Below are 24,382 nucleotides of genomic sequence, written 5' to 3'. Positions count from 1 at the left end.
CCCCTGCTCCCTAGCTCCCACCGGCCGCCCCTCCTATCAGGCTGAGGGCTTCTGCAGCTCCCCCGGGGGGAGTGAGTTGCTCTGGGTGTTCTACCAGCACTGTCTCCTGGTCCCCAGGACTGTCACTTCCCGAAAGCTGACACCACTGCGAATTCGTCTCTGGTCTTGCTAACTCCTATTAAAGAATTTTGCGTTTATTAACACTCAAAAAAACTTTTTAAATAAATTGGATGAAACCTACTACTTCTGTGCCAAGGCTGTTGTGGAAATGCTGAGTATTTCGGAACATTGGGATAAGACGGGATGGGAAGTGGAGGTTTTTCCAGTGACAGGACCTGGGCGAGGCTGGTTTGGGGAGGTTCCCTTGTGGGAAGGAGGGGCACTGACTTTCCAGGCTGGGCAGGCGAGGTGGCAGTTTCGATGGCTTCATCCACACGACTACCTCCTGGGGGACGAGCAGGGAGGACGGGAAAGGGAGGAGCAGACACGGACTCAGCAAAACTCCCATGGGGCCGAATAGCCTCAGCGGGGAAAGCTTCCCTCCTTTGTAGATTCTGCGGGTGCAAGACCCCAGCCCTCTCGAGTGATAAGGGGCAGGTTGTCGTGAGGCTCTCATGGGGAGTCTCGCAGAGCACCCGAGGTAGTGGACAAAGACGAGCGGGGCCTCGTTGATGCGGGAATGAGAAAGCTAGGACCCAGGACTGGTAGTCAGTCACTGCGGGATTGACGGGTCCGTAGCTGGAAAACCATGGGTGTCAGAAAACTGCAGACAGCATTCTACATATCAGATGATTTGGTGCTCGATTTTAAGTAGGTCCTCGTTTGTGCCATATAGCCAACAACAGATCCTTCTCGAGTGCGTCGTATGTGGCACGTGTGTCCTCCTTCTGGCAACACGGAAAGGGGGCTGCTCAAAGCTTACGGTTACATCCGGGCTCAAAGATGATCGTGAGAAGTGTTCTTCAGTTCGTCAGCTTGCACGGAGTTGAGCACATGCGCGTGTTGGTGCACATGCTCCGTCGTTCCGAGGCTGGCTTGCCAGCACGTACGCATGACGCGTGTGCGCGCACACACGCACCAAGACTAAGGAGAGAACAGACGAAGTGGGCAGAGGGGAAAAGCAAGCTGTTATCTATACATGGAGGAAACTGCATGCTTAAGATGTAAGTAGCCATTATTGAATAATACTTCGCTACCTTTAAAATATGTGAAAGGCCGTTATCAGGCTTTCACGGTTTCCTCACTGTGTTTCCGCTGAAAGACTGTAATCAGAGGAAGCTGTAAAATAACTTAACATAGCAGGAGTTTGGATCTGAAAGTCATACCGTAATAGTTTCTTCTCTGCTCGGCCCCAGGAATTCTGGTAAAGCTGTTTGTCAGTGAACCATGAGAATAACTCGCAATTACGTCTTGTCATCAGCGGCAGGCGTCACTAAGTAGAGACATAGCCATCTAGGCGGGTCTCTGATGTGGTCGGGGCCTCATCTTGGGAGGTTTATGTTTGATCAGCAAACGTCCTTTCTGGATGGTGCTACTGGATATGGTAACCAGTCACTTCTCACAGGCTTTTTAAGCTTCTCCCAAGTCGTAGCCTGCTTGGAATGGTTTTCCAAAAAGGAAGGCTTCAAGTTGAACGTCTGTTTCCATGTATCTCTTTTTCTTTACAAAATTATATTTCCACAAACATTATTTGTCTTTTAGCTGCTTGCTTCATATCCTAATTATTAGGTGGTATTATTCTGACCTCTTCACAGAGGAAAGTACGGATTGTTTGAGCTGGTGAGCTCATGAACACGACATGGAAGATTCCGGCCCCCTGTGTTTCCCATTGTCTTTTGGGTAGACCCTTGTTGCGAGGTGCCTTGTTCTCGTTGTTAAGCGCTGCCACCGTCCAGAAGTGCCTGGAGGTGGTCTCCCCCGCTGCACACACTCTCACGTGGCTTTCCTGTTACCGGTGCTTCCCGACAAGAAGCAGGTTCTACCCTCTGAACATGAACCTTCTGGAAGAACAGCGATGAGGCTGAGGAGATGCCTCTAGAATTGATGGGAAGACTCTAGCAGCACAGCCCCAAGCTTCATTGGTCTGGGCAGCTGGGCGCGCGTCAAGAGGAGAATTGCGAGTTGAGTTCCTTCTTTCGCCAGAGAAATGGGTCCGTTAAGGAAGCCAGGAGATTCCCAAGGGAGAGGCACTGGGTAGCAAGGAAATGAAAGACGGGTCCAAAAAGAGCCCTGAGTGCGTCTGTAGTTCCAGTTCACTTTGTTTTGGAGATGATGATACCTCTGAGGTCTTGATGAGGGTCCGAGAGCCTGAGACCAGAGTCGAGCTGATGCACTGACAGGTACTTGCTGTACCTCACGGTGGGCACTGTGTCCTCGTCTGTCTACGCAGACAGCGGACTCGTTCCTTCTAGCCCCTTCTGGCTCTGGTTGGCCTGCCTTGGTGGCTGCCTCCCCCACTCCTCACTGCTCTAAGCTTAGCCTCTGAGGCACAGAGAGCGCTCCCTGCGTGTCCACGTGAGCGTGGGGGGTGGTGTTAGGGTCCCGAAAGAGAAGCAAGAAACTAGGGGTGGCTTTTCTTCATTGTTAATGGCGACACCATGTAGACTGCACTGGTGAGGACATTTTCACGGTAGAACTATGTCCTTATTAAAGAGAAAGTGGGAAAATTCGGCATTTCCCTCACCTAGTGGAGTTATGTGCAAAAAATGGGTCAGAGCTTGCTCTTCCTGCTTTGTTTTAATAAACTAAATATTGGTTTGTTCTCCATCATCCTTGTGGAGGCGGGTGTAGCTTCTTCCTTAGAGACCAGCCACCACCGGAGGGGCGGGGTGTTGTTACGACAGTCAGCTATATCGTTATTTCCTGTTATTGTTAAGGCCCATTGATTACGACTTCGAAAAAGACAACACGGATCTAAAATAATCATCACATAAGACACACACTCAGTTCTTCTCTCCTTCCTTTGCGCCCCTCACCTCCTCCCTCGGACGACGCGAGGAAAAGAATTTCAAAATGATCGACGGCTGCTGAGAATTTATTTTAATGGGGCTAATAATAGTAATACTTGTTTAAAGAAAACCAAGGGCTTATTGTGTGTTAGACACTTGGCTAAACAGTTCAAATGTATTTTCTCATTCAGCCCTCCCAACAAACTTAGAAAGGAAGGAACTATTCCCATCCCTTGAGTACAAATGAAGAGTCGGAGACAAAGTGAAGGGAAGTGATGTGGCGGGAGGCACGGGCTGGAGAGCCGGCGTGCGGGCCAGGTGCTCAGGCCCCACTCAGGGCCTTGCCACACCCTCCCTGTGGGGCACGGAGAAGCCCAAAGCCACCGATGCTCCCCGTGGCCCGGTGTGGGAGCCACAGCCATGACCCGCCGTTGACTGGAAGCAGCCCTCCGTGGGGGCGGACACGGGTTCGCTGGGCTCCCTCTGGCCTGACTGCAGCACCAATTCCTCTTTCCCTCCTGTTCCGTCATCTTCCGAAGCTAAGAAATTTATCAGGTGGTGACTAGTAACTCACAATTCTTGTTCAGACGGAATTTTTCCTCACCAGGGATACTGATCCGTAATGTTTGCAGAGCCGCCTTCCCTTCTCTGACTGGTCTCCACGCTCCCCTCGTATGTGAGTCTTCGTCTTCTCATGACCTCATATTTCCCCTTCCAAAATTACCTTTCTATTACCCTGGGTCAGCGGGTTATTTACACAGTATAGTGTATTGAATATACCAAGGCACACTGAAAAATAAAACTGCAGGCTTCCAGGCCGGGAGAGCATTAAGGGCAAATTCTGTCGCAGGAGATGGCTGACCCCATCACAGAAACATGTCAGACGTCTCACCCAGGGACTGGTGAATATGAGTCACTCTGAGGAGATGCCCCCGTGCCTCTGCCGATCTAGAAGAAGAGAGCTTCTCCTTCGAGGAGTGGGAGGCTCTTCAAGTGACCTTATGCTCAGACTGTGCGTCTGGCTAAGACGGGCCCATCTGGGATAGGGAGTGGCTTCTGGAGGAATAGCATGGCAGAGTGCCACAACTGTCCCCCACATCCTGTAGGATGTGACCAGTAGGGCGGGAAGGCGATCGGCAGCCCCAGCATCTGCCAGGCTGGCAGGCTTGCCAACTGGAAGAAATCTCGGGACCCGGAGTGTGCTTTAGTGGGACCTCCCATCCTCCACCCGGACCTCCACCGGGAAGCACCGTCGGCTAGACTTTGGGGGCTGCCCCCGGGGACCCAGGTGCAGGATTTTGTTCACGGAGGAGGGAGGACATCTCTCCCACGCCCACCAGTATCGACGCAGAGCTGGGCTATCGTGTGCCTGGATGAGAAGTTGGTCCACCTCCTAAGGCCCTGGAGTCCACCGAGAAGATGTCCTGGAGCGCGTGAAACCGGTTACAAGTCATGTCAAGTATTGCCGTTCTAAGTAGGCTTTATACTTCTTTTAAAAAGAAGGACCGTATTTTCTGTTGTGTTGAAAATGAGTCATGCGTGTACTGATAGAAATGTCTCCTAATTTTTTCATCATCAGCTTTTTTATACTCAGCGAATGGGCTCGCCTCTTTTCCTTCGGACGTGTTGTTTTTCATGCGTTCCCTTTTCAGGTACTTTCCAAACCGCTTTCATCAGTTGTTTGGTTATCACATCTCTTCTCTGTGACAAGGCGTGGGGCTGTTAGCAAGTGTAACGTCCGTCTCACCTCTGTCCTGCTTTCCCAGGGGCTCCATAGTAAGACCCCGCTTGGCTCTTTGAACTTGTCCACACAATTTATTTGAGTTCTCACATTCCATTTTGTTTTTCTTATCTTTTCCCCACCCTGTATTATTAATGAGTCCAGCTTGTTTTTGTAAAATGTCCCATTGTTCACTTTTTTTAAGATGTAAATTATTAGCTCTCGTTTTTTTAAAAAGAAAAATTTGATCTCATTTCCTCAAAGGTGTGAGAAAATCTGTTCTTGGTCTTGAAGCCATGTGAGGGAACACACGATTTAGCAGAGAACGGACACCACATATGGAAGCCAGTAGATATCCATGCTTGATAACTTGTCTGAGGGAGAAATGGACCAGAGCTCAACCAGGTGGGGCCCACTTGGACCTGTCAGAGCCAGGCTCATCTTGGGTACAGGATTGGTGTTTGTTAAATAGATTCTTTAGCATTTTCTGTTATATAGATTATTTAATATATTTACCTTAAATTGGGATTTGGGTGTCTTGTACAAATAAAAAAAAGTTGACTCCAGAATGCTTAGCCATTTTGGTTAGTTAGGGCAGTTTTGACAAAGTTAAGGTGATACAATGTAACCTTTTTAGGTGGGGAAGAAAAGGACTACTTACTCACGTAGATAGTTACAGTCTGACTATTCTGGTCCTTTTATGTCATCCTTTATTTGTCTTCTGATCGTGCTCATGGCACGTACGTAGACCAACAGCACCTGGGATCTCGCCGCCTCTTGCCACTTGAGCGCACCACACGCTTCCCGAGAAACCAGACTGTCCATTGAGAAAGTGAGCAAAAGCCACACAATGTGGTTTTTCCCATAAAGTTCGGGGGCCCCCGGAAAATCTTTATGGGACCATGAGGAGTAAGAACGGTGCTTATTAAAGCCGTGTGGTGTGTAAAGCCCACTCACCATCTGCTGAAGAAGAGAGGCAAGAAAGGAGATTCTTTACTCTCTCTGAATTGGGTCTGTGACAGTTGTCACTTCTTATTAAGTTGCAGTGCTTAGGTCTTGCCCTTGGACTGTGCATAGAGTCCAAGAGCCTGCAGTCAGTTCATCTGCTGTTTCTCAGGACATCTGTGATGGACGGGCAGTCACAGAGGACTTCCTCGGGGAAGGGCCTGCGGCCCCTGGAGCTCGGGGGGGGGGGGCGCGACTTGCTGGCCCACCCGGGTGGGGGCGGGAGCGGGGCTGTGCAAGGAGGGCCCACGTGATGGCTTCCACCCTGCGCCGGTCCTTATGGAACCTGCCCCAAGAAGGGTCCTGCTGAGCACTGAGACCCTGAGTGCTCGGAACATGAGTTCGGTAACAAGAGCACCAGCGCAGGTGACCGTCAGCCACGCCCGGTGTGAAGCCAGCTGCCACTCTGTGTAAGTCGTAAGTCCAGAAGCGCTTAGCTTGCTCCGTGGTCGATGCTTTACCTCAGCCTGGTTTTAAATATTTTCTACTTTTTCAACCCATAACTCAGTTTTGCTTTAAATGGCTGCTTAAAAAGTTATCCGGGGTGAAGGTGGGGGCAGGACTTGAGGCAGAGACGTGACTCCAAAATACTGCTACTCGCACCGATGACGGCACGCCTCGGAGATAGCGCGGGTTTGGGTAGGAACTTTGTGGTTTCCCAGTACATGTTAAAGTCACGCGGACACCACACCATTGTCTATTAATTGCGCGATAGTGTTCTGTCCCAACAAGCACAGTACGTACCTTAAACTAAAATATTGCTGAACTGGGCCACGTGGCCGGCTCCGATGGTAGAGCACGCGACTTTTGATCTCAGGGTCGTGAGTTCGAGCCCCACGTGGGGTGTAGTGATTACTTAAAAAAAAGAAAGTAGAAAATTTAAAAATTTAAATATCGCTGAAAATGCTAACCACCATCTGAGCTTCCGGCGAATCCTCCTTCTGCTGGAGGAGGGCCGAGCTCCTGAAGGGGGGGGGTGGCTTACTTTCTGAAAGTAAGACGACAGTGAGGTTCGCCACACTGGTCGACTCTTCCCGTCGTGAGCAGTGTCTCTGTGAGCTGTGATACTCTTGATAGCAGGTGACCCGCGGTCGAACCTCTTTCCCTACTGGACCAAATCCTCTCAATCCCTGCTGCTGTTCCGTCAGTTCAGTTTATGTAATATTCTCAGTTCTTTGTTGGCCTTTCAACAGTCTTCATGGTGTCCTCACCAGAGTAGATTCTGTCTCAAGAAACCACTTTCTTCGCTCATCAATTCACGTGTTACGGCAAGATGGCAGCAACTGAGTCCGAGCCTCAGGCTCCACTTCTGACTCTCGTTCTCTTGCTGTTTCCACCCCATCTGCCGTGACTTCTTCCACTGAGGTCCTGAACGTTCAATGTATAAAAAATGTAATATCTGCGAAGCACAACAAAGCAAGGTATGCCCGTAATAATAATAATGAAGATGATCATAGATGTTTACTGTTCATTGACCATCCGGGCTCCCGAGGAACAGCAGCCTCTGCCCATGTGTTGGGAAGGGTTCCCCTTCAGCCAGTCCCTGGCAGCTGTTCCCCCACATCCCCCCCCACCCCAGGCTTTCACTCCCAGATCTCCCCCCGTTCCCACCATCCTCACTCCACTGTCAGGTGAAAAGTGGGCTGTGTTGTAGAAATCCTTTGAAACCACAAATGACACCTGAGCACGTGGGGGAAAAAAAAGCTAACCTCACTAGTAATCAATGAAATGCAAATTAAAACTAATCAGGAGTTATTTCCACTTATCTAATAAGGAAACAATTTAATTGTAACAACCAGAGATGGGAAAGGTTCAGCAAGATTGGCTCTCTGCACCTCGGGCGGGAGAGTAAATTGCATCCGGGATCTCAGGGCAGGTTTGACGGTATAGAGCACATAATGCCCCCGATCTACTAATGCCTTTTCTAAGGATTTATTCTAAATAATCTGAGACCTGCTTACTGTTTGCAAACAAGAGTGTTTCTCAGAGCGTTTTAGAATGTCATCTAGAGAGGCCCAGCAGTGGTTGAAGGAATCCTGTCCCCGTGATACAATACCATTCATCCATTAAAATTAGGCACTTGAGGAATTTCGCATTACTTTGGAAGAAGTGAAACAGAGTGGCTACCTGAATGGGCTTTATTTAGGGTCACACTTACTGTGTTTGAAGGTGTCCTTACTCCTTACAAGCTGTGCGACGTGGGAGAGATGTCGAACCTCTCCGTGCCTCGGTTTCCTTATCTGTAAAAGGAAGAGAGAACAGTGAAACTAGAGCTCATTTGTCATCCTTCGTACAGTGCCTGACACTTAGCGTAAGTGCCCAAGTGCATGCTAGTGTTAAGTTCTTTACCTTCTGTGCCTCAGTTTCCTCCTCTGTCCATTGGGAATGACAGCAGTTCCTGTCTCGGGGGGCGTGGGTGCATTAATGGACAGAAGGCACTTAGAGTGGACCGAGCACATGGTAACGCCACAGGAGTGTCAGCTGCCGTCTGCACTCTGTGGGGAAGGGTCCACATAAGCCCGATCCCTAGCAGAGAACCAAGGCTACCGGAAATCCACATCCTCACCCACACCACGACTAGACGATCTTTATCAAAATAACTGTCTCTGGGTGGAAAGCTGACAAGCAATTTTTGTCTTTTGTACTTTCCTCTGTTTTTCCAAATTTTCGACAACAAATACATATTGCTTTTATAATTTCAAAAACAAACAGTGGTTCTGGAGTTGGGACATTGTCTATTAATGAGAGCAGGTGAGCGTGCCGCGCTGCTTTCGGGTTGATGGAGGAACTAGCCCCAGTCACTCGTAGCAGCAGCCGACCGTTTCTGAGCAGATCTCTCCTTCAGCAGCCTTAGAACCGAGAGTCCCGACTCCGGGTGTGTGCTAGAATCATTTGGGGGGATTTTGAAATATACTGGTGTCGCACTGCTGGCTAGAGTAGGGGGCTCTCAAGGAAATTCTGATGTGCGGCCAGGGGATGGGTGGCAAGCCGGAACCAGGCTGGCATTTGGTACGACCATTTCCTGCCTGCCCGGGGGTCCTGCCACATGGACAGAGCCCCTCTTCTCCTGGTCAGTTTCCAAGTCGGCCCGAGCAGTGTTTCCCACATCACCTAAGATGAGACCCCTCCGGAGTGCTCGTTACGAATGTGGGCACCTGGATTTACCCGAGAGACTTGGTGGCATGTGTATTTAATGAGCCCACTGGGGACTTCTTGCTGTGGGGGACGTGTGGGAACTCGGCTGAACCCCGCTACTGGCTCCCCCTCCCGCCTCTCTGACTCGGACGTGATGGAGCAGGGCTATGTTGGGGCCTCAGGACTTGGGAAGTCCCTCTGGATTCTAACGTGCAGTCATGGTTCACAACGACTGGCCGTGATGATTCTCAGAGTGGGGTGCCTGGGACCCCATTGCTTGGCGACGTGTTGGAAACACACTTTGTGGAGTTCCACCTGAGACTGCTGAATCCGAAGCCAGGGATGGGCCCCGGCAGTCTGTGCCTGAGCAACAATTTCTCATGATTCCCGCCCACGCTGAAGTTAAGAACCACGGCCCTAGGGTGGGGTTCTGAAAAGCGGGTTCCCAGACAGACTCCCAGGAGAGCTCAGTGGTCAGGACACAGCGGGGCGTGGACTCGCAGTGGCCCATGACCACACTTTGAGAAATACTGCTCTCGAGTTGACCCTTGTTCCCTCAGGCACGTCGATGTTCTCAGAGCCTTGACATCTCTCAAGTGCCACCAACGTCCTGCTGTTCTTGTGGGCAGCCTGTTGCTGCCACTCCTCGGCCCTTGGTGGCAAAACTCGTGACTGCTTTCCAACCATAATTAGTGGGACATAGTCTCTTGAAAGTCTGTACGTACTCGGGTTGGGAAGATACTTTGCAGAAGTACTGACCTGAGTTTGACTTGGAACGCCAGTCGCAGAAGCAGAGAAGCACCTGTTTCTTCTGTGTGGTTCTTCCCCTGGTATAACTGCCGTGCCTCTTTGTTTTGTAGGTTCTATCAGCCCGTGCTAAGGTGGTCCTCTCAGCCCCAGACTGCTCACGACCACACCTACTGGAGAAGAAGAGGACAGGAGGTCAGTGGCCTGCTGGGGCCAAGGGACCGAGAAGATCTGGAGGCCAGGGGAATGGCCCAAGCGCACAGTCTGCCCGTCCACATGAGGGAGGGCCCATGGGAAGTTGGAGGAAGGACAGAGAATGTAATGAAGAAGGCAGTTTGGGAAGAAGAGCTGAAAATGGCAGGACCCGCCAAGTGGCAGAATATAAGCCTTGAGAGCTGGAACCAGCCGAGGAAATTAGGGCGGCAGATGTCTGATGGTGACGGGGAGAAGTTGTTTCAAGATCTGTACCCATTCATGCAAGGAGAGCAGGCGTTGAATTCCCAAAGCAAAGGGAAATCCCAGTCCTTGCCCAGGGTTCTTTCCCCTGAGAGCCTGAGTTGCATGGACATTCCCATTCCATTAAATGATGGACATTTTCCAGGTGTTCCTAAAATGCCATTTCATCCCCCAAATTGTGCACCAAATTTGGAACCCACAAGGAACCCTGAGAAGAGCGGCTCCTCGGTCCCTTTACCCCGGCCTAAGTTTGGGCGGCCCCTGAAGCCCCCGTCTTACGACTCTCCCCAGCACTCCAGGGTGGGAGTGGAGAACAGCGATTCTCCGGACAGTCGGCAGGCGGACCTGTACGTCTCCTACTTGAGCAGAGCTCACGAGCCCAGGCTGGAGCTGTGTGCGTCCGACTCCGGCTTAGAGCCTCCGGTGTACGTGCCTCCGCCATCGTACCGGTCACCGCCCCAGCCCATCACCAACCCGTACGCGGAGGAGGCAGCACCCAGGCCTGTGTGTGGCGGTCCCCGTCAGCAGCAGCCCGCGGTGGAGCTGGCCGGCGCCGGCTGTCCGCTTCCTGCCGGCCCCCTGGGAGCGGGGAATGAGTCTGGTGCAAGCCCACGCTCTCCTCGCGGGGTCCCCCAACAGCCCCGGCCCACCACCGCTTACGACAGCTCCGTTCTGTATATTCCCTTTGACGACCCCCGGATCCGACATTTCAAACTAGCCCACCCCCAGGGTTTCTGTCAGGAAACAAGGGTTGATGAGAAGTCCTACAGCTCCAGCCCCGGCCCCGCCGGGGCACCTGCTGCTGGACACGGTCAACACGATGGCGCCGTCTTCAGCCCGCAGAGTGTGATGACCCCGCCAGGCAGTGTGAGGGGCTCCGCCACCGCCGATGCCGGTGTCCAGTGGCTGTGGGGCCACCTCCCCAGGGATGCAGAGAACGGCGGCTTTTCCAACCAAAGAGAGCGCGGTGCCGTGAGAGGACAGTGGCCTGCTGCGGGGGGTGGCCGGCACGGACACGCAGACGGCCCAGCCTCCTCCCCGAGCCCGCAGGGCGAGAGTACCTGCGAAACTCGAACCAAGCTCAAGAAGTTTGAAACTGGGATTCAGACCAAGAAAAGTTCAAAGAAAAAACTGAACGAGACGATATTTTGTTTGGTTTCCATCCCAGTTAAATCCGAATCACATCTGCCAGATACAGATACGAACAACAATGACTTAAAACAGAGCCCGGGTAAAAAGAATGGGCTTGATAAGAGCACAGTTTTGCAAGAACAAAGTCTGCTGAGCATGTCTTCCACCGACCTGGAGCTGCAGGCTCTCACAGGAAGCATGGCTGGGAGAACAGAGTTCCAGAAACAAGATCTGGGGGAACCAGAAGAAGGCAAACAAACAAATGACCTCAGATTCATTCACCCTACGAAACACAGAGAGCTCAAGTATTCTGGCTCGTGGCCAGGGCACCAGTACAGAGATCAGCAAACACAAACCACTTTCACGGAGGACGCCAAAAGCCCACAGCCCCTCCCTGCCGAGAAGGCGGGAGGGTCCCCAAAAGCCGTACTGACTTCCAGATTTTCAGACCCCGTGGCCTCCGAACCTCACGTGCCTGTGGTGTTAGCTTCCAGTGACCAGAACCAGAGGCCAAAGGCCCCTCCCCTCAAAAGTCAAATGTCTCTCAGCCCCTCCAACAACAGCGCCTTCTCAAGGACTACGTCCTGCATACACCAGGCACCCGCTCCGAAAGCAGGGCCCGGTCAGGCCTGCGTGGATGGCCGAGGCCGTGGCTCCAGCCCTGGGTCCCGGGGCGAGGTGGTGAAGGGGGAGACCACTGGCCCCTGCAACAGCAGGCAGCTGTTCGGGCAGTTTCTCCTGAAGCCCGTTAGCCGTCGCCCCTGGGACTTGATCAGCCAGCTAGAAAGTTTCAACAAGGAGCTGCAGGAGGAGGAGGAATGCGGTCAGAGTGGCAGCGACAGTCGCAGTGAGGACAGTGACACAGAGTGGCCGTGCGAAGGCTATGCCGATGCCATGGGCAAGAACTGGGGCTGGGGTGAAGACAGCGGGGCCTGGAGAGCTGAGGATCCCCGAAAGAGGCTGGCGCTGGAGGAGCCCGGGGCCCGGCCGGGAAGAGTGAAGAGTAAGTCTGAGAGCTGGAGCGAGGAGCAGAAGCCCAGCCGGCCCCGCGCCCTGCCTCAGTCCCCCCCGGGTCCCACGACGACGGTGGGCGGCAGCGCTGAAGCCTCGCCGTGGGCACACGGAAGTCTGGTCACGCAGGAGGGACACCAGGACGTCGAGCAGAGAATGAACAAGCTAGCCGTCAGCCCAGGTCCTGTGCACAGAGTGACGTCTTCTAGGTCAAGTGACGCAAACCCGGTGCCCTCGTCCCATGCAGCTGAGCTGAGGCCGCCCCAGGGAAGTCAGGACCTGCCCGATGCTTCCCTTTCCAGGGAGCTGAGCACCCCAACCCCTCGGACGGCTGGGGCTGGAGGGGAGAGGAGCCCGCTGCTCCCTCTCTCTCTTGCCGGCAAACCCCGAGGACTCTCGGCCCCAGACTTGAGGTCTGTGGGGCTGCTGCCCGCACAGGAGCAGAGTGCCCATAAGTTGGATGGGTCTTTAGGGGAAGCGAGTGCAATAGAAATCCCCCCGAATGAGTCCCTTCAAGCGAGGGCTGCGAGGATCCTGGGCATTGAGGTGGCCGTGGAGTCCCTGCTGCCGGGCGCCAGGAGAATGGGGCAGAACCAGCACCCTGAGCCTGATGGAAGTGCTTGTGGTCCGGAGGCCCCCGGGGAGGGGTCTGAGTCCAGCTCAGCCCAGCCGGATGACCCCCCGGCGTCCATGGACGCCTTTTATGGCAGGAGAAAGTGTGGCTGGACCGAAAGCCCTCTTTTTGTAGGGGAGAGGGACAGTGCCCGTCGGGCCCCCCCAGCTGCTGAACACTCAAGCGTGGACAGAACTGTCCCCAGCAAGGACCCCAGCCCCGAGCCTCAGCCCACCCCCCAGGAGTCCCAGTCCTTCAATCCCAAGGACATGGGGACAAAACCACCCTTCAGGTCCACTCTGTTCCATTTTATAGAAAGGACCCCAAATGTGTCAGGCTCAGAAAAGAGGCTCAGAAGCACTTCCAAAGTGATTGAAAGTTTACAAGAGAAACTGGCCTCGCCCCCGAGGCGAGCAGACCCTGACCGCTTGATGAGGATGAAAGAGGTGAGTTCCGTGTCTCGGATGCGGCTGCTGAGCTCCCGGAGTGCTGACTCCATGGAGGAGGCTGAGGGACTGAAGGCTGAGAGGGGCCCCGGGGAGCCACCTGGAGGCCCCGTGTCTCTGAATGCCGGGGACATGGCGCGGAAGGCCGGGCACCCCCTCTCTGTCTCTGGGGGCGCCCCCTCGCTGGAAGAAGACGGGCCCCCGTTGGCGCAGAGGGAGAAGAAGACCATCCGGCAGGACTTCTGGTGCCCAGGTGAGGAGTCGGGTGAGCAGGCGGGCGTCCTCCGAGTATAGAAAACACCAGGCCGGTGGATGAGGAAAATCCTGCGTTGGTAAAGTTGAGATTGTGAATTAGTGTACCAAAAGATTCTTCCTTTTACAAAGAATTATCCAGAAGCTTTGCTTAAAAGTCAAGATCCTGTGGTGTATTGCGAAGGATTGTATCTTTATGGAAATTGCCTATGGAAACAACTATATACAGTTATCTCTATAAACAAATTTTGGGCCCCTTACCTTGAATAGGAAAACCGGTAAACGGGTGCCTGGGTGGCTCAGTCGTTGAGCGTCTGCATTCAGCTCGGGTCATGATCCTGGGTTCCTGGGATCGAGCCCCGGCATCGGGCTCCCTGCTCTGCTGGGAGCCTGCTTCTTCCTCTCCCACTCCCCCTGCTTGTGTTCCCTCTCTCGCTGGCTGTCTCTCTCTCTCTGTGCCAAATAAATATATAAAATCTTTAAAAAAAAAACACCAAAAAACGGAAAACAGGTGAAGTATTCCAGCTTCGGTGCGAACCTTGGTGAACCTTGTAGGAGGCCGTCACGTGGGTGCTCTGTGCTCTCTCCTAAAACAGGCGTTCACCCAGACCACCCGCCTTCTTTATTAACCTAATCAGACAGACCTACCAGATAATGATAGAAACTAGCCAGCCCATGATGCTGTGTCTTACACCGAACCTTCCAGAGTCCTTTGTCCCCCATTTTCTCTGCTTTTGCTACCACACCTTTTATGAAACTTGGAAAAGGTTTAGTAGGTAAAAGGAGCAGTTTGCACTTCCTCAACACCCTACCCCTAAAAGGTTCACCCACCAGCTCTGTCCCCAAAGGCCCCCTAAGGTCTGAGTGCTAACGCCCAGGACAGAGGGTTTGGGCCTTTGGGCCTCTCCCTTCTTAACACCTTCAGTCCTGCTGCAGGTCAAAGCACGAGGCGGGTCCCCAGTGGCAGCTGCGGGGGATCTCCCCCAAACACAGCTGCACCCTCTCAGCTCCTCGCAAACAGCCGTCTCTTTTTCCAGCATTTTTTCAGGGGCTGGGGAACTAGCAATGGCGTACCCTAGAACTGACCAGAAAGAAGAAGGGAGGGGCATGTCAAAAGGCCCGCATCACAAACCACAGACAGGAAGGGACCTGGAATCATTCATTCAGACCTTTTTACAGTAAGGGGAAACTGCGCCCCGTGTGTGTGACCTCACTGACCCGGGGCCCAGGGCCCCCTCCTGAGCCAGCACCCCCGCCCCCATTTCCTACTTTGAAATCCAAGGGTTTAAAAGTCAATGGACACGATTACTTGTTTCAGCTAGAAAAGGCCAGAATTTTTGTTCCACCAAACATCCCTTTGGCACTTTTCAGATTTTCCCACAAATGCAGTATGAGTCTTAGGAGTGTTAGCCAGTGTTGTTCAACTCCTTATACAAAATACATTATTGAAATAACCCGTTTGTCAGGGCCCTCTTGGATCATCTGACTTGACAGATTCGGTCTTTGCCAAGAAAGAGAACACAAGGGTGTGCAACTCTTGCCATAAATGGTGGAAAAAAGTGTCACATGGCCCATTTTTTGAGCTGTTGGGATTTATTAGGCTTCAGCCTAATTCCTCTCCTGGTCCCTCCTCCTCCCACCCAAAATATGCCCACTTGCTTTTAAGTGTGAGTTAAAAGGAGTTTCTTCTTCAGTCCTGTCTCGCCCTGAGAACTGTAAGGATTTTTAAATGAGACGAATCCTTTTCTAATAAAACACCGGTTTGTCAAGACTTCTGTGTCTCAGTCCACGGCCCGCCTAGTTCAGGGAGGATTTTATAACACACAACTTCTAGTTCAGTAAAGCACTCCCTCACTTCTTAGCTGATCATTTGGCATGTGAATGGGGTTGGACAGGTGTCTGAAAACATGTGGATAATGCCAATTTTAATGTTAGCCAGCCATTAGAAACAGCTCTTGATGCCTTTTTTTTTAATGATAGTTATTGACAATCACTAGAATGCTTTTTCTCCTCTCCACCCGATGCATTTATTAGTGCGTAATAAAATGACCCAAGATCTAAAGGCAGAACGCTGCACGGCTCGCTCTGGCCCTCTTACATCACTGCATAGCAGGACGCCATCAGCGACGATTTCGTACCCGTGCCGGGGCTCCGGTGAACCTCCCTCAGCCCCTCCTGGGACGGTCACCAGGCCTGTTCACAATCATTCCGAGGGGAATGTGGCTCACATATCGAGATGGGCAAACACTGAGATAAGTTGCCTTTTCGAAAACCCTCATTGTTGCTTCACAAGTTAGACTAAAGCCCTCTTGCTTTTTTTGCTGATAAACTCTTGGATTTTGTTTTCCTCTTGATGTATTTTATCGTCTTACGCATGAGAATCATGCTCTCCGTCCCCACCCCACCGTGCCCGTTCCCGGTGTGCAGCAGCCAGTTCACCGCTCCCGAATTCATGGCCCACTTAGATTCAGATTTTGTTCCGGAATTTTATTTTTTAAGATTTAATTTACTTATTTGAGAGGGAAAGCATGTGTGTGTGAGAGAGAGAAAATGAGCTGGGGGGGAGGGGCAGAGGGAGAAGCAGATTCCCTGCTGAGCAGGGAGCCCGATGCGGGGCTCCATCCCAGGACCCTGGGATCGTGACCTGAGCAGAAGGCAGACGCCTAACCCCCTGAGCCCCCCAGGCGCTCCCTTGTTCTGGAATTGTTAAATAAGTTTATGCCACAGATGTCTGTGACATCCCCCTGCCCAGCATACACACATGCACACACCCTTCTAGAACTTAGTGACCCGTGCGGGGTTGTAGTACCCATTGTATCGTAAAGTACCTTTATTGCAACTTAGAGGTGGTCCTTTCAGCTGACATCTTTTTAGTGGTCTTTTGGGCCTCTAGCCAAGAAGGCAGCACCTCAAAGCTAACTCGGGTGACGGAATTCCGTCTCTGCTGGATGGACCGTGTTCCAGTTTGGAAGGTAAGCCCAGGCACTGGTGGTGTTCAGAGCCTGCCGTTTCCATCAGCCGCCACGGCAGACTCTATCCGTGTGGGTGCAGGAGGCGAACACGGAGAGGCTGCTTCAGGTCCGGGGAGGGGGTGGGAGGGGGCGCATCCGGGAGGGTGGGAGGTGCCAAGCAGTGCTGCTCGCGGGGGGCTGGATGTCGGCACAGCTGCAAGGTTAATAGCGCTCGAGCGTGTTAATGCACAAATACCCCAAGGGTAGGCCTTAGTGAGTGGTCTCCAGCTGAAATACTGCCCACCGGAACCGGGGTTCTCACGACTCGGTGGAACCTCTCTGTCCTCTACACCTGTGCTTGCCCGGGATGGTAGGTCCTGGTTACATGTGGGTCCTTGCGCATTTGAAGTGGGGCTCCTCCAAACTGAGAGGTGCTGCACGTGTAAACTCCACACCAGGGTTCAAAGACTTAGCCTAAATTTCTTTGAAGCTTCTCAATTTTTATATTGATTACCTGTTGAAATGATGATTGGATATATTTGGCAAAATAAGGTATATTATTAAAATTAATTTCATCTGTTCCCTTTTATTTGCTTTCACACAGCTTCTAGAAAACTGTAAAATAACGTTATGTGGCTCATATTGTATTTTTATTGGACCTACACCCTCCACGATCCGCAGAAGGAGCCGGTTGTCCTCCAGAGCTCTTTCCGCGGCTCCCTGGCTCTGGGCCGTTAGCTTCAACGGGCAGGCTCTGGGGTGCCGCCCACCCCATTTCCAGTGGAGAAAAAGGTGGTTTTGCTCAGAGGAGGTCCCCCTGGGAATCCGCACCAAGTGAGGCTGACTGAGCACAAAAATGCAGTCTCAGCTGTTGGGAGCCTGTGTGGTCACACCGGGTGTGGCCAAGGGTAAAAGGCCAGAAGGCAGTGGACCCGCATGAGCCCCGCTTGCTTTTAGCCACGTGGGCACTTGGCGCAGCAAGTCATGTTGGAGGCGGGGCAGGCTGCTTTTCCTACATGCAGGCACCATGTCCTGTCTGGTTTCTCACGTCCGACTCCGCGCAGCAAGCACGGTCCTCATTGTCACGGTTGTCGTATGGATCGTAAGCCAGTCGTGGCTGAGTTGAGACGGTGTGGACGGGGTCGAACGTTCGGCTGCTAGAGAAACTGGGATCTGTATGGCCCTCGTCATGTACAGTGGTCCAGACAGCTTTGAGCAGATTGTTTCGCCATAGTGTTTATAACTGTCAGATTCCACCAATCCTCCTAGATCCCGCAAGTGTTTTCTCTTAAACAGTTAGGACACCTTTGAGCTGCGGTGGCAGGAAATTCTGACTGTAGGAGGCACACAGGTGAGCTCGGGGCTGACCCGGGTCCCAGAGATCTGTGAGTCCCGACGGGGTCAGATTCAGCAGCACCCAACTGCAGCCTTGATGGCAGCCTCGGACCATTGATCTTGTGTGTGATGCCCCGTTTTGGAAACCCTGCTCACTTGGGCCCAGGTTGGGATTTTCCAGTGTGGGCTGAGGAATGTGTCAGCCTGGTGGCCCAGGCTCGTACACCCGGCTGCATGGGAAGGCCTAGAAGAGGGTGCTGCCAATCCATGTGCGTCCTGGGGCCTGTCTGCTGGCTGGTGGCAGTCAGGGACAGGAGGCCTCTCGTTGCTGGTCAAGTGGTCAGGATTTCAGGGTCCTCAAGCCTTCCAGGGATAGCATTTGATCACAAAGTTGCATTTTTTAGAAAAGATTTTACTTATTTATTTGAGAGAGAGAGAGTAAGAGAGAAAGAACACGAGTGGGGAGAGGGGCAGAGGCAGAGGGAGAAGCAGACTCGCCGCTGAGCAGGGAGCCCGACGTGGGTCTCGATCCCTGAACTCCAGGATCATGACCTGAGCTGAAGGCAGACGCTCAATTGACTGAGCCACCCAGGTGCCCCACAAAGATGGATTTTTTTAAAGCAAGATTTCGTTAGAGTTTTAGTTTACAAAAAAAAAAAAAAGAAAAAAGAAAGAAAGAAAAAGAAAAATATCCTTAGTATCAGCCAGACATAGCACTGCTGCTTTCCCAGTGTTGCGTTTAAAGTTACTGATGTCCCCTGTTCTGCTGTGGACAACAGGAAAGGACTATCATAAACTAAGCAACTCACATGTTTCCATCTGTGATTAGGTGATGATCATACGTGTCCTTTTAAAACCGTCTTTTGGTGATAGTTTCTTACTCCTCATTGAAATCAGTATTGTTTAAATGTCCAAGCATTCACTTTACACTTGTGGATTTTTTGTTCCCTCGACGTACTTGTTTATGGTCTGAGGATTAAACAGAAAACACATTAATTGAATATACCACTAATTGTTTTGCTTTTTTTTTTTTTCCTTCTCCGCTTTCCCCCAGATTCCTATGACCCTAGCAGAGTGGAGAGAGTGTGAGGAGAGGCCCATGGAGCACGAGATTGCTCGACTTTACTCACCGGGTGTCGTCCCGTCTGGCCTGTCTGCCTGGCTCGCCCGCGTGTGGGCTGGAGCCTGCTGGCTTGTTGGACGCGGTCACAGCCTCTCCCACTGCCACCAAGAAACTCCTCGTCCCTACAGAATCACTTTGTGGAAATAAAGCAGTAGTCCGTTGAAACCATCTGTTTTCATAATATGAAGAGTTAATACCTCCGTTTAGAAAGGAGTCACATAAACTCTGCACAATGGTGGATTTAGCCAAGCTTGGTAAATAGTTTGGTGTTAATCCGGTTCTATGTGAAAATGCGAACGGGAATGATTTTGAAAGGACTGTGAATGTCGTAAATCCCCCTCGGCCTCTCCACGGCCTGTGGGCCGTGCTCGCGGTAAGGAGTTTGGGACTTGGGCCAGCTGCCCGGCGTTCCAGCACTTTGAGTTTAGGGGAAATGGGATGGGTATATACGACCCGTTTCTAATCAATTTGGCTTTCTGCTGCTGCAAGTAACTGTCTATATAAGTAACTTGCCATCAGAGAATAAAAGCAATATCTTTTTAAGTTCCTAAAAGATTAAAACTTGTACCATACTGTACTCAGAGTATTATTTATCTGCGATGAAATACTTTGATCATTCGCAAACATGCCATCTTCTGCTTTGCCCTCAGTATTATCTATTTTTATGTTCCCTATGGATGTTTCAAAATTCTTTATATGAAAAATAATTGCTGGTTTAAAATAGACCATTTTAACAAAGTAACTATATTTCTTTTTACAAAAAAATGCTATTTTTCTATGATGTAAACAATTGTGAGGTGGCAGATTTTTAAGAAAGTATTATTTTATTTAAGAGTCTGTATCCCTTTGTGTGAGAGGAACCCAGAAGGGGTTCGCGTTTCTTTTAAAGCCCACATCCCTTACCCTTCACAGCTCAGCTCCTTTTCTTTTATCTTAGAAAGAGATGTCCGTATAGACATTTTACAGGGTTAACGAAACGAACTTTTCACAAAGATGCTTTTGCAAATGTAGCTGTAAGGTGGTATTTGAAAATAACCTGCTCAAAACCAGCCGACAACCTTACAACGATTTTTGCTGCCATATCCACTAGAATTACCAAAAACATAGCTTCATCTCGGTGTGTCTGTGGGGAGCTCCCCTGAGACCAGACTTTCCTCCCCGCCGCCCCGTGCCCCTTTACGAAATAATTGTATTTTTATCTAGAATGATCCTTAATTATTAGTCTCTGCATATTTTTTACAAGTGCCGGAGACATTATGTAAATGCCAGTACAGAAGTACTGCGAGGCCTGTGTATCCACTTGTCTTACTCCTGCGTAGCCGGCGCAAATCGGATGCATTTTTATGTGTTTGCCCCTTCTTTCGAAGGAAGGTATCTTGTTAGCTAACACTTCCGGAATGGTTTCTTGTTGCCTTCCTTCCTACTTCCTTCCCTTTTCTTTCCTTCTTTCCCTCTGTTTCTCTCTCTCTTTTTCTTTGAGAAACCACCTTATCTATTTTTAGACGTTTCAAATTCCTAAAATGTGAACTGTTGGGTGGTCTGCAGTTTGGCCCGCAAACAACTCTGACTGGCCCGTTTTTATCTGTACCATATGACTTTATTTCATAAGAACTTCATGTCTTTGGACTGTAATAAACAACACAGAATCTAAGTAATTCTGAACAATCGTTTCAAAGACCCTTATCTGCACTCTTGGTTCTGACTCTTCCTTCTTTCCAGATTTTGGCTCTTGCAAAAAGCTGGAGTAGGCTCTTGCTCTCCCAGCAAATGAGATGGGCCAAGTCTCAGCATTTGGAATGGCAGAAAATTTTCCCCAGGAAACATTGAATGGGGAAGAGGTCAGTGACTCTGTTATAGTTGGTGGATCACTCGAGTCATCTGCTAGCACCAGACGAGGGTGGCCAACCTGGAGGTCTCGGTGGGGTGTGCTTCCCTCCTTCCGCTGCAAATGGAAGAAGGTATACGTGTGCAGACATACACACGTAGACACATGCTATACGTATCTATGAGCTCCGGTCTGACTTCCTCTTCTGCTTGGTGATCCCATCTAGAAACTTCTTTTAATCAAAATCACTAAATTTTCGCTTGTTCCTCAAAAGAAAAGGACCCTGAAGAGAAAAAATAGGGTACCTACCTATATCATGAAGCAAAATAGGGCAGTCTTCCCGTTCTTATTCTAAATTGTACCGTCGTTCTGATACCATTCTGAGTGTCGTCGAAATTATCAGTATTTATACTTTGAACCTTGATTTCTGGATTCCAGCCTGTATATAAATCTCTTGGTGTGTGTGGGGGGTGATAACTTTGGCAATTTGACTTTCAAGCTTGCACATTCTGAGGTAAATAATACATTCTCTAATCCAAAATAGCTTTCCCAGAAGTTTTGAACTTAATGCTAATTATTCTTTTATTATTACTACTTGTCATGCATATATAACTCTCCGTTATTATTTGTGGCCGGGAAACAAAAAAAAGTTCTCATATCTTGTGTTTGTCATTGTTTTTCTTGTACGTATGCTAACTGTTGGTGTTTCATAATTTGGGGCTTATAAAATTAAAAGTTCTACCTTTGACCATTTGGACTCAACATTATGTGAGGAGTTGCACATGAAATGTATTTGTATTTTCTGATTTACAAAAGAAGGGAAAACATGACGGTAACAGAGCTCTAATTACCTTGCTGTGAAGAAAATTTCGAAATTACCGAAAACCAAGTCTCTTCATTGTATCATTTTCAACCTTATGTTTCTGCAGGCCGCAGAAACCTGCCCGCCCAGGGGCACAGGTCCTGCGTGTGTCTGCAGATTGCTTTTCTGTGTCGCTTGTCACATGGAATTCTTTAAGTGTCCCTGAAAACATAGCTGCTGAGATCCTGGTTTCCTTACTAGAATCTTAGGTGAAGGTTTTGATCCATGTGCAAATCCTAAGTTGAGCTTCTCCTCTTCTGTTTGACTGTTGGTTGAAGTGTTGTGGTCAATGGAAGTTCAAACGTGTGAACTCAGATGACTCCGGAACTAGACCCTGACCGCGTTTCTCAGCAGCAGGATGACAAGACTCTGGTGGCGGCTTGGCCTCGGGCTTCTGAGGAGGAAGGGCGCAGCCGACCCACTGTTGACACGACGACTTCCCAGCTCGGAGCAGAAAGGACCGATGGAAAATACGATGAAGCCACCATTTCATCTGTGACCCCCCAAAGACTGTGTGTGTGTGTCTTGGCTGTTTTGCTTTGTTTAAAATGATGAAATAGGACACAATGAAGTGTCAGGTCAGCAGCTCTTGGAGAGTGACCAGTACAGCCGAGTTCTCACTCCCTAAAGAGCCGGGCTCGGAGAAACCCTCCCGCTTTCCTAAGGTCTCGCGGGGCGGTTCCTGCCGCGTCTGGGCCGTTTTCTGCCAGATCCGCCCGTGCACGAGGGATGGGATGTGCCCCGGGAGTGCGGCTCGCTGCTCGGCTTGCAGGCCTGGGGCATTTCCGCATTTGCTTTTCCTTTTGCTTTAGCTACAGATTCTGTCCATCTGTTTGTGGGAGGGGACTTGCTACTCAGGACAGGATTTAAGAGACAGATTCCAAGTGACCTTTAAGAGTCTGCATGGTGGGAGGTCCTGCTCCAGGAGTGTGGGTTGGTCCACTCTGGGACCCACCAAGCGAAGAAGGAGGGGGATGGTAAAATAAGGTGAAAGGAGACTAGGTCCCCAGCCTTCACACTTTGTTTAAAAAAAAGAAAAAAGTGGTGAAGACTACAGTCCAGATTGAGGCCTCTTCAAAAGGTCAAGATGGTCTAGCCAGCTGCCCATTGAAACAGCCCTCGGGTTCATCAGCAGTGCGGAGAGGCGGGCAGAGTGCCTGCAGATTCCTGGCTTTGACTTTTGAGAGCCCCTGTCACAGTTCTGTTTATTACAGAACACAGGGAGGTCCTTGTTCTGTGGCCTCTGCGCAGTGACAGAAACTTGAACCCAAAGGCAAGTCCAGGCAGTCCGGACCGGACCATTCATCCCGTTGCTTTGATGGGGGGGGGTGAGGAGGAAGTGCTCCCCACAAGGTAATCATCCCCTTCTCCCCACAGAAGCCCCTCTGCTGGGCTTGCGGCTAAGCCAAAGGAGCGAGACTTCTCTCTCCTGCTACGCTTCACCCCACCCCGTGGCAGGGCCGACGTGTGACACTCACTGTCACAGGGCAAGAGAGAGACCAAAGCAAGTTCAAGTTGAGAAGCATATGGCAGAAATTAGAAATGAAAACCATATGTCCCAGCCGGGGGGAAAAGCAGTAACCTACAGATTATAAAAATCAATGAATGACTCTCCGCTTGGGTCAGCTGAAATTTGAGCCCTCGCGCTCAGGTCCGTCAGGAAAGCTAAGCAGAGGCATCTCGAAGGGAAAAAGAAAGAACTTCCCAAATGTGGTGAATACAAAGCCCTGTAACCCCGCAGAAACTCTGTATCTGTTCGTTTCTTCGGGCACCATGAATACAGAAGGGGGCAGGTGGAGAGGATCCCAGGATCCCGGGAAAAGACCCACGGGTAGCAGCCGATCGCCAGCTGCGGGTCATCGCCCCCAGGTCGGGCAGCACCAGAGGCCTTAAGGTGATGAGAGGAGAAGGCGGTGAAGAGGAGGCATGCGGGGGAGCACAGATGAATGTTTCAGGGAGCTCTTGCGTCTGCACGATGTCGAGACTCGCCAGTTGCGGATGGCCGGTCTGCTCAGTAGCACACGTATTCTGAATAAACACTTCGCATGAAAGTACTTCTGTCTGTTGTCCTCGGCTGTGGGTGCAGGGCTGGTCCCCGCACCGGCTGCCGCTCGGATGGTGTCGTAACACCGGGCCGGGCCGTCCAAGGACTTCCAGCACCCCTTGGTCCCCACTGAGTATTTCCTGGGTGTTGAAGCTCCCCTTCCATCTCCCACAAAGACTCACTACAGGGTAGAAAGAGACCTGTGGTCAATCTGGGGGCGAGGTTTGAATTTGGGCTCCATTATTAGCCAAGTGGCCTCGTCCGTGTCCCCGCCCCGGTCTCTGCTTTCCCCATCCGCCTCTCCTACTCCTTGAATGTAAGAACCAAACATCTAGAAAGGCCCGCATTGTGGGTGTTCAGTGAGTGGGAAATGGAGGTAGACCTGTACCTTACAGGGTGCGGGGAAAATGCTTGTCTGCGGAGCTTGCAGGTTTGCAAAGCCAGGCCTTCGTGCTTTTACAGGGATGCACCTCCTTGTTTCTAGCGTCCCGGTTCCGGAAGCAGATCCAAATTCGGTATCCCGTCAGGCCCTTGATTTCTAGTAGCCCAGGAACCCTGGAAGCTGTCGTTTGTGAGTTTTAAAAAATGGGTCCTTCTTTCCAGCTTCAGCTCCTTCTCTTCCCCACTCGCTTCTGCAGACTTGTCCTCATTCCTTCTTCGGCCCCACGTGTGGGGGTCTCCACACTCGAGGGTTCCAGGGCCCTCTCAGTAGTCTGAAATTTCGGATCATGTTCAAACGCGGGTTTTAAAGTAAGAGCTATTCCCAGTTGGTTGGTAA

The 24,382-nt window shown here is 51.0% G+C and overlaps 1 protein-coding gene across 1 annotated transcript in view; it reads left to right on the top strand.

Annotated features, from left to right (window-relative positions):
* Positions 1-23,614, top strand: part of JCAD (junctional cadherin 5 associated) — a 38,754-nt gene extending 15,140 nt beyond the window's left edge. The window contains exons 3-4 of the mRNA XM_040645288.1: positions 9,669-13,465; positions 18,805-23,614. Coding sequence (XP_040501222.1) covers positions 9,669-13,465; positions 18,805-18,839 — 3,832 coding nt within the window. The 3' untranslated portion in view covers positions 18,840-23,614. The remainder of the gene's footprint in view (positions 1-9,668; positions 13,466-18,804) is intronic.
* The last annotated feature ends 768 nt before the right edge of the window (positions 23,615-24,382 follow it).

Source organism: Ursus maritimus, unplaced genomic scaffold (assembly GCF_017311325.1).
Source record: "Ursus maritimus isolate PB19 unplaced genomic scaffold, ASM1731132v1 scaffold_31, whole genome shotgun sequence".
NCBI classification, from domain to species: Eukaryota; Metazoa; Chordata; class Mammalia; order Carnivora; family Ursidae; genus Ursus; species Ursus maritimus.
Note: the sequence above shows the minus strand (reverse complement) of the source record. Positions and strands in the feature narration are given on the sequence as shown.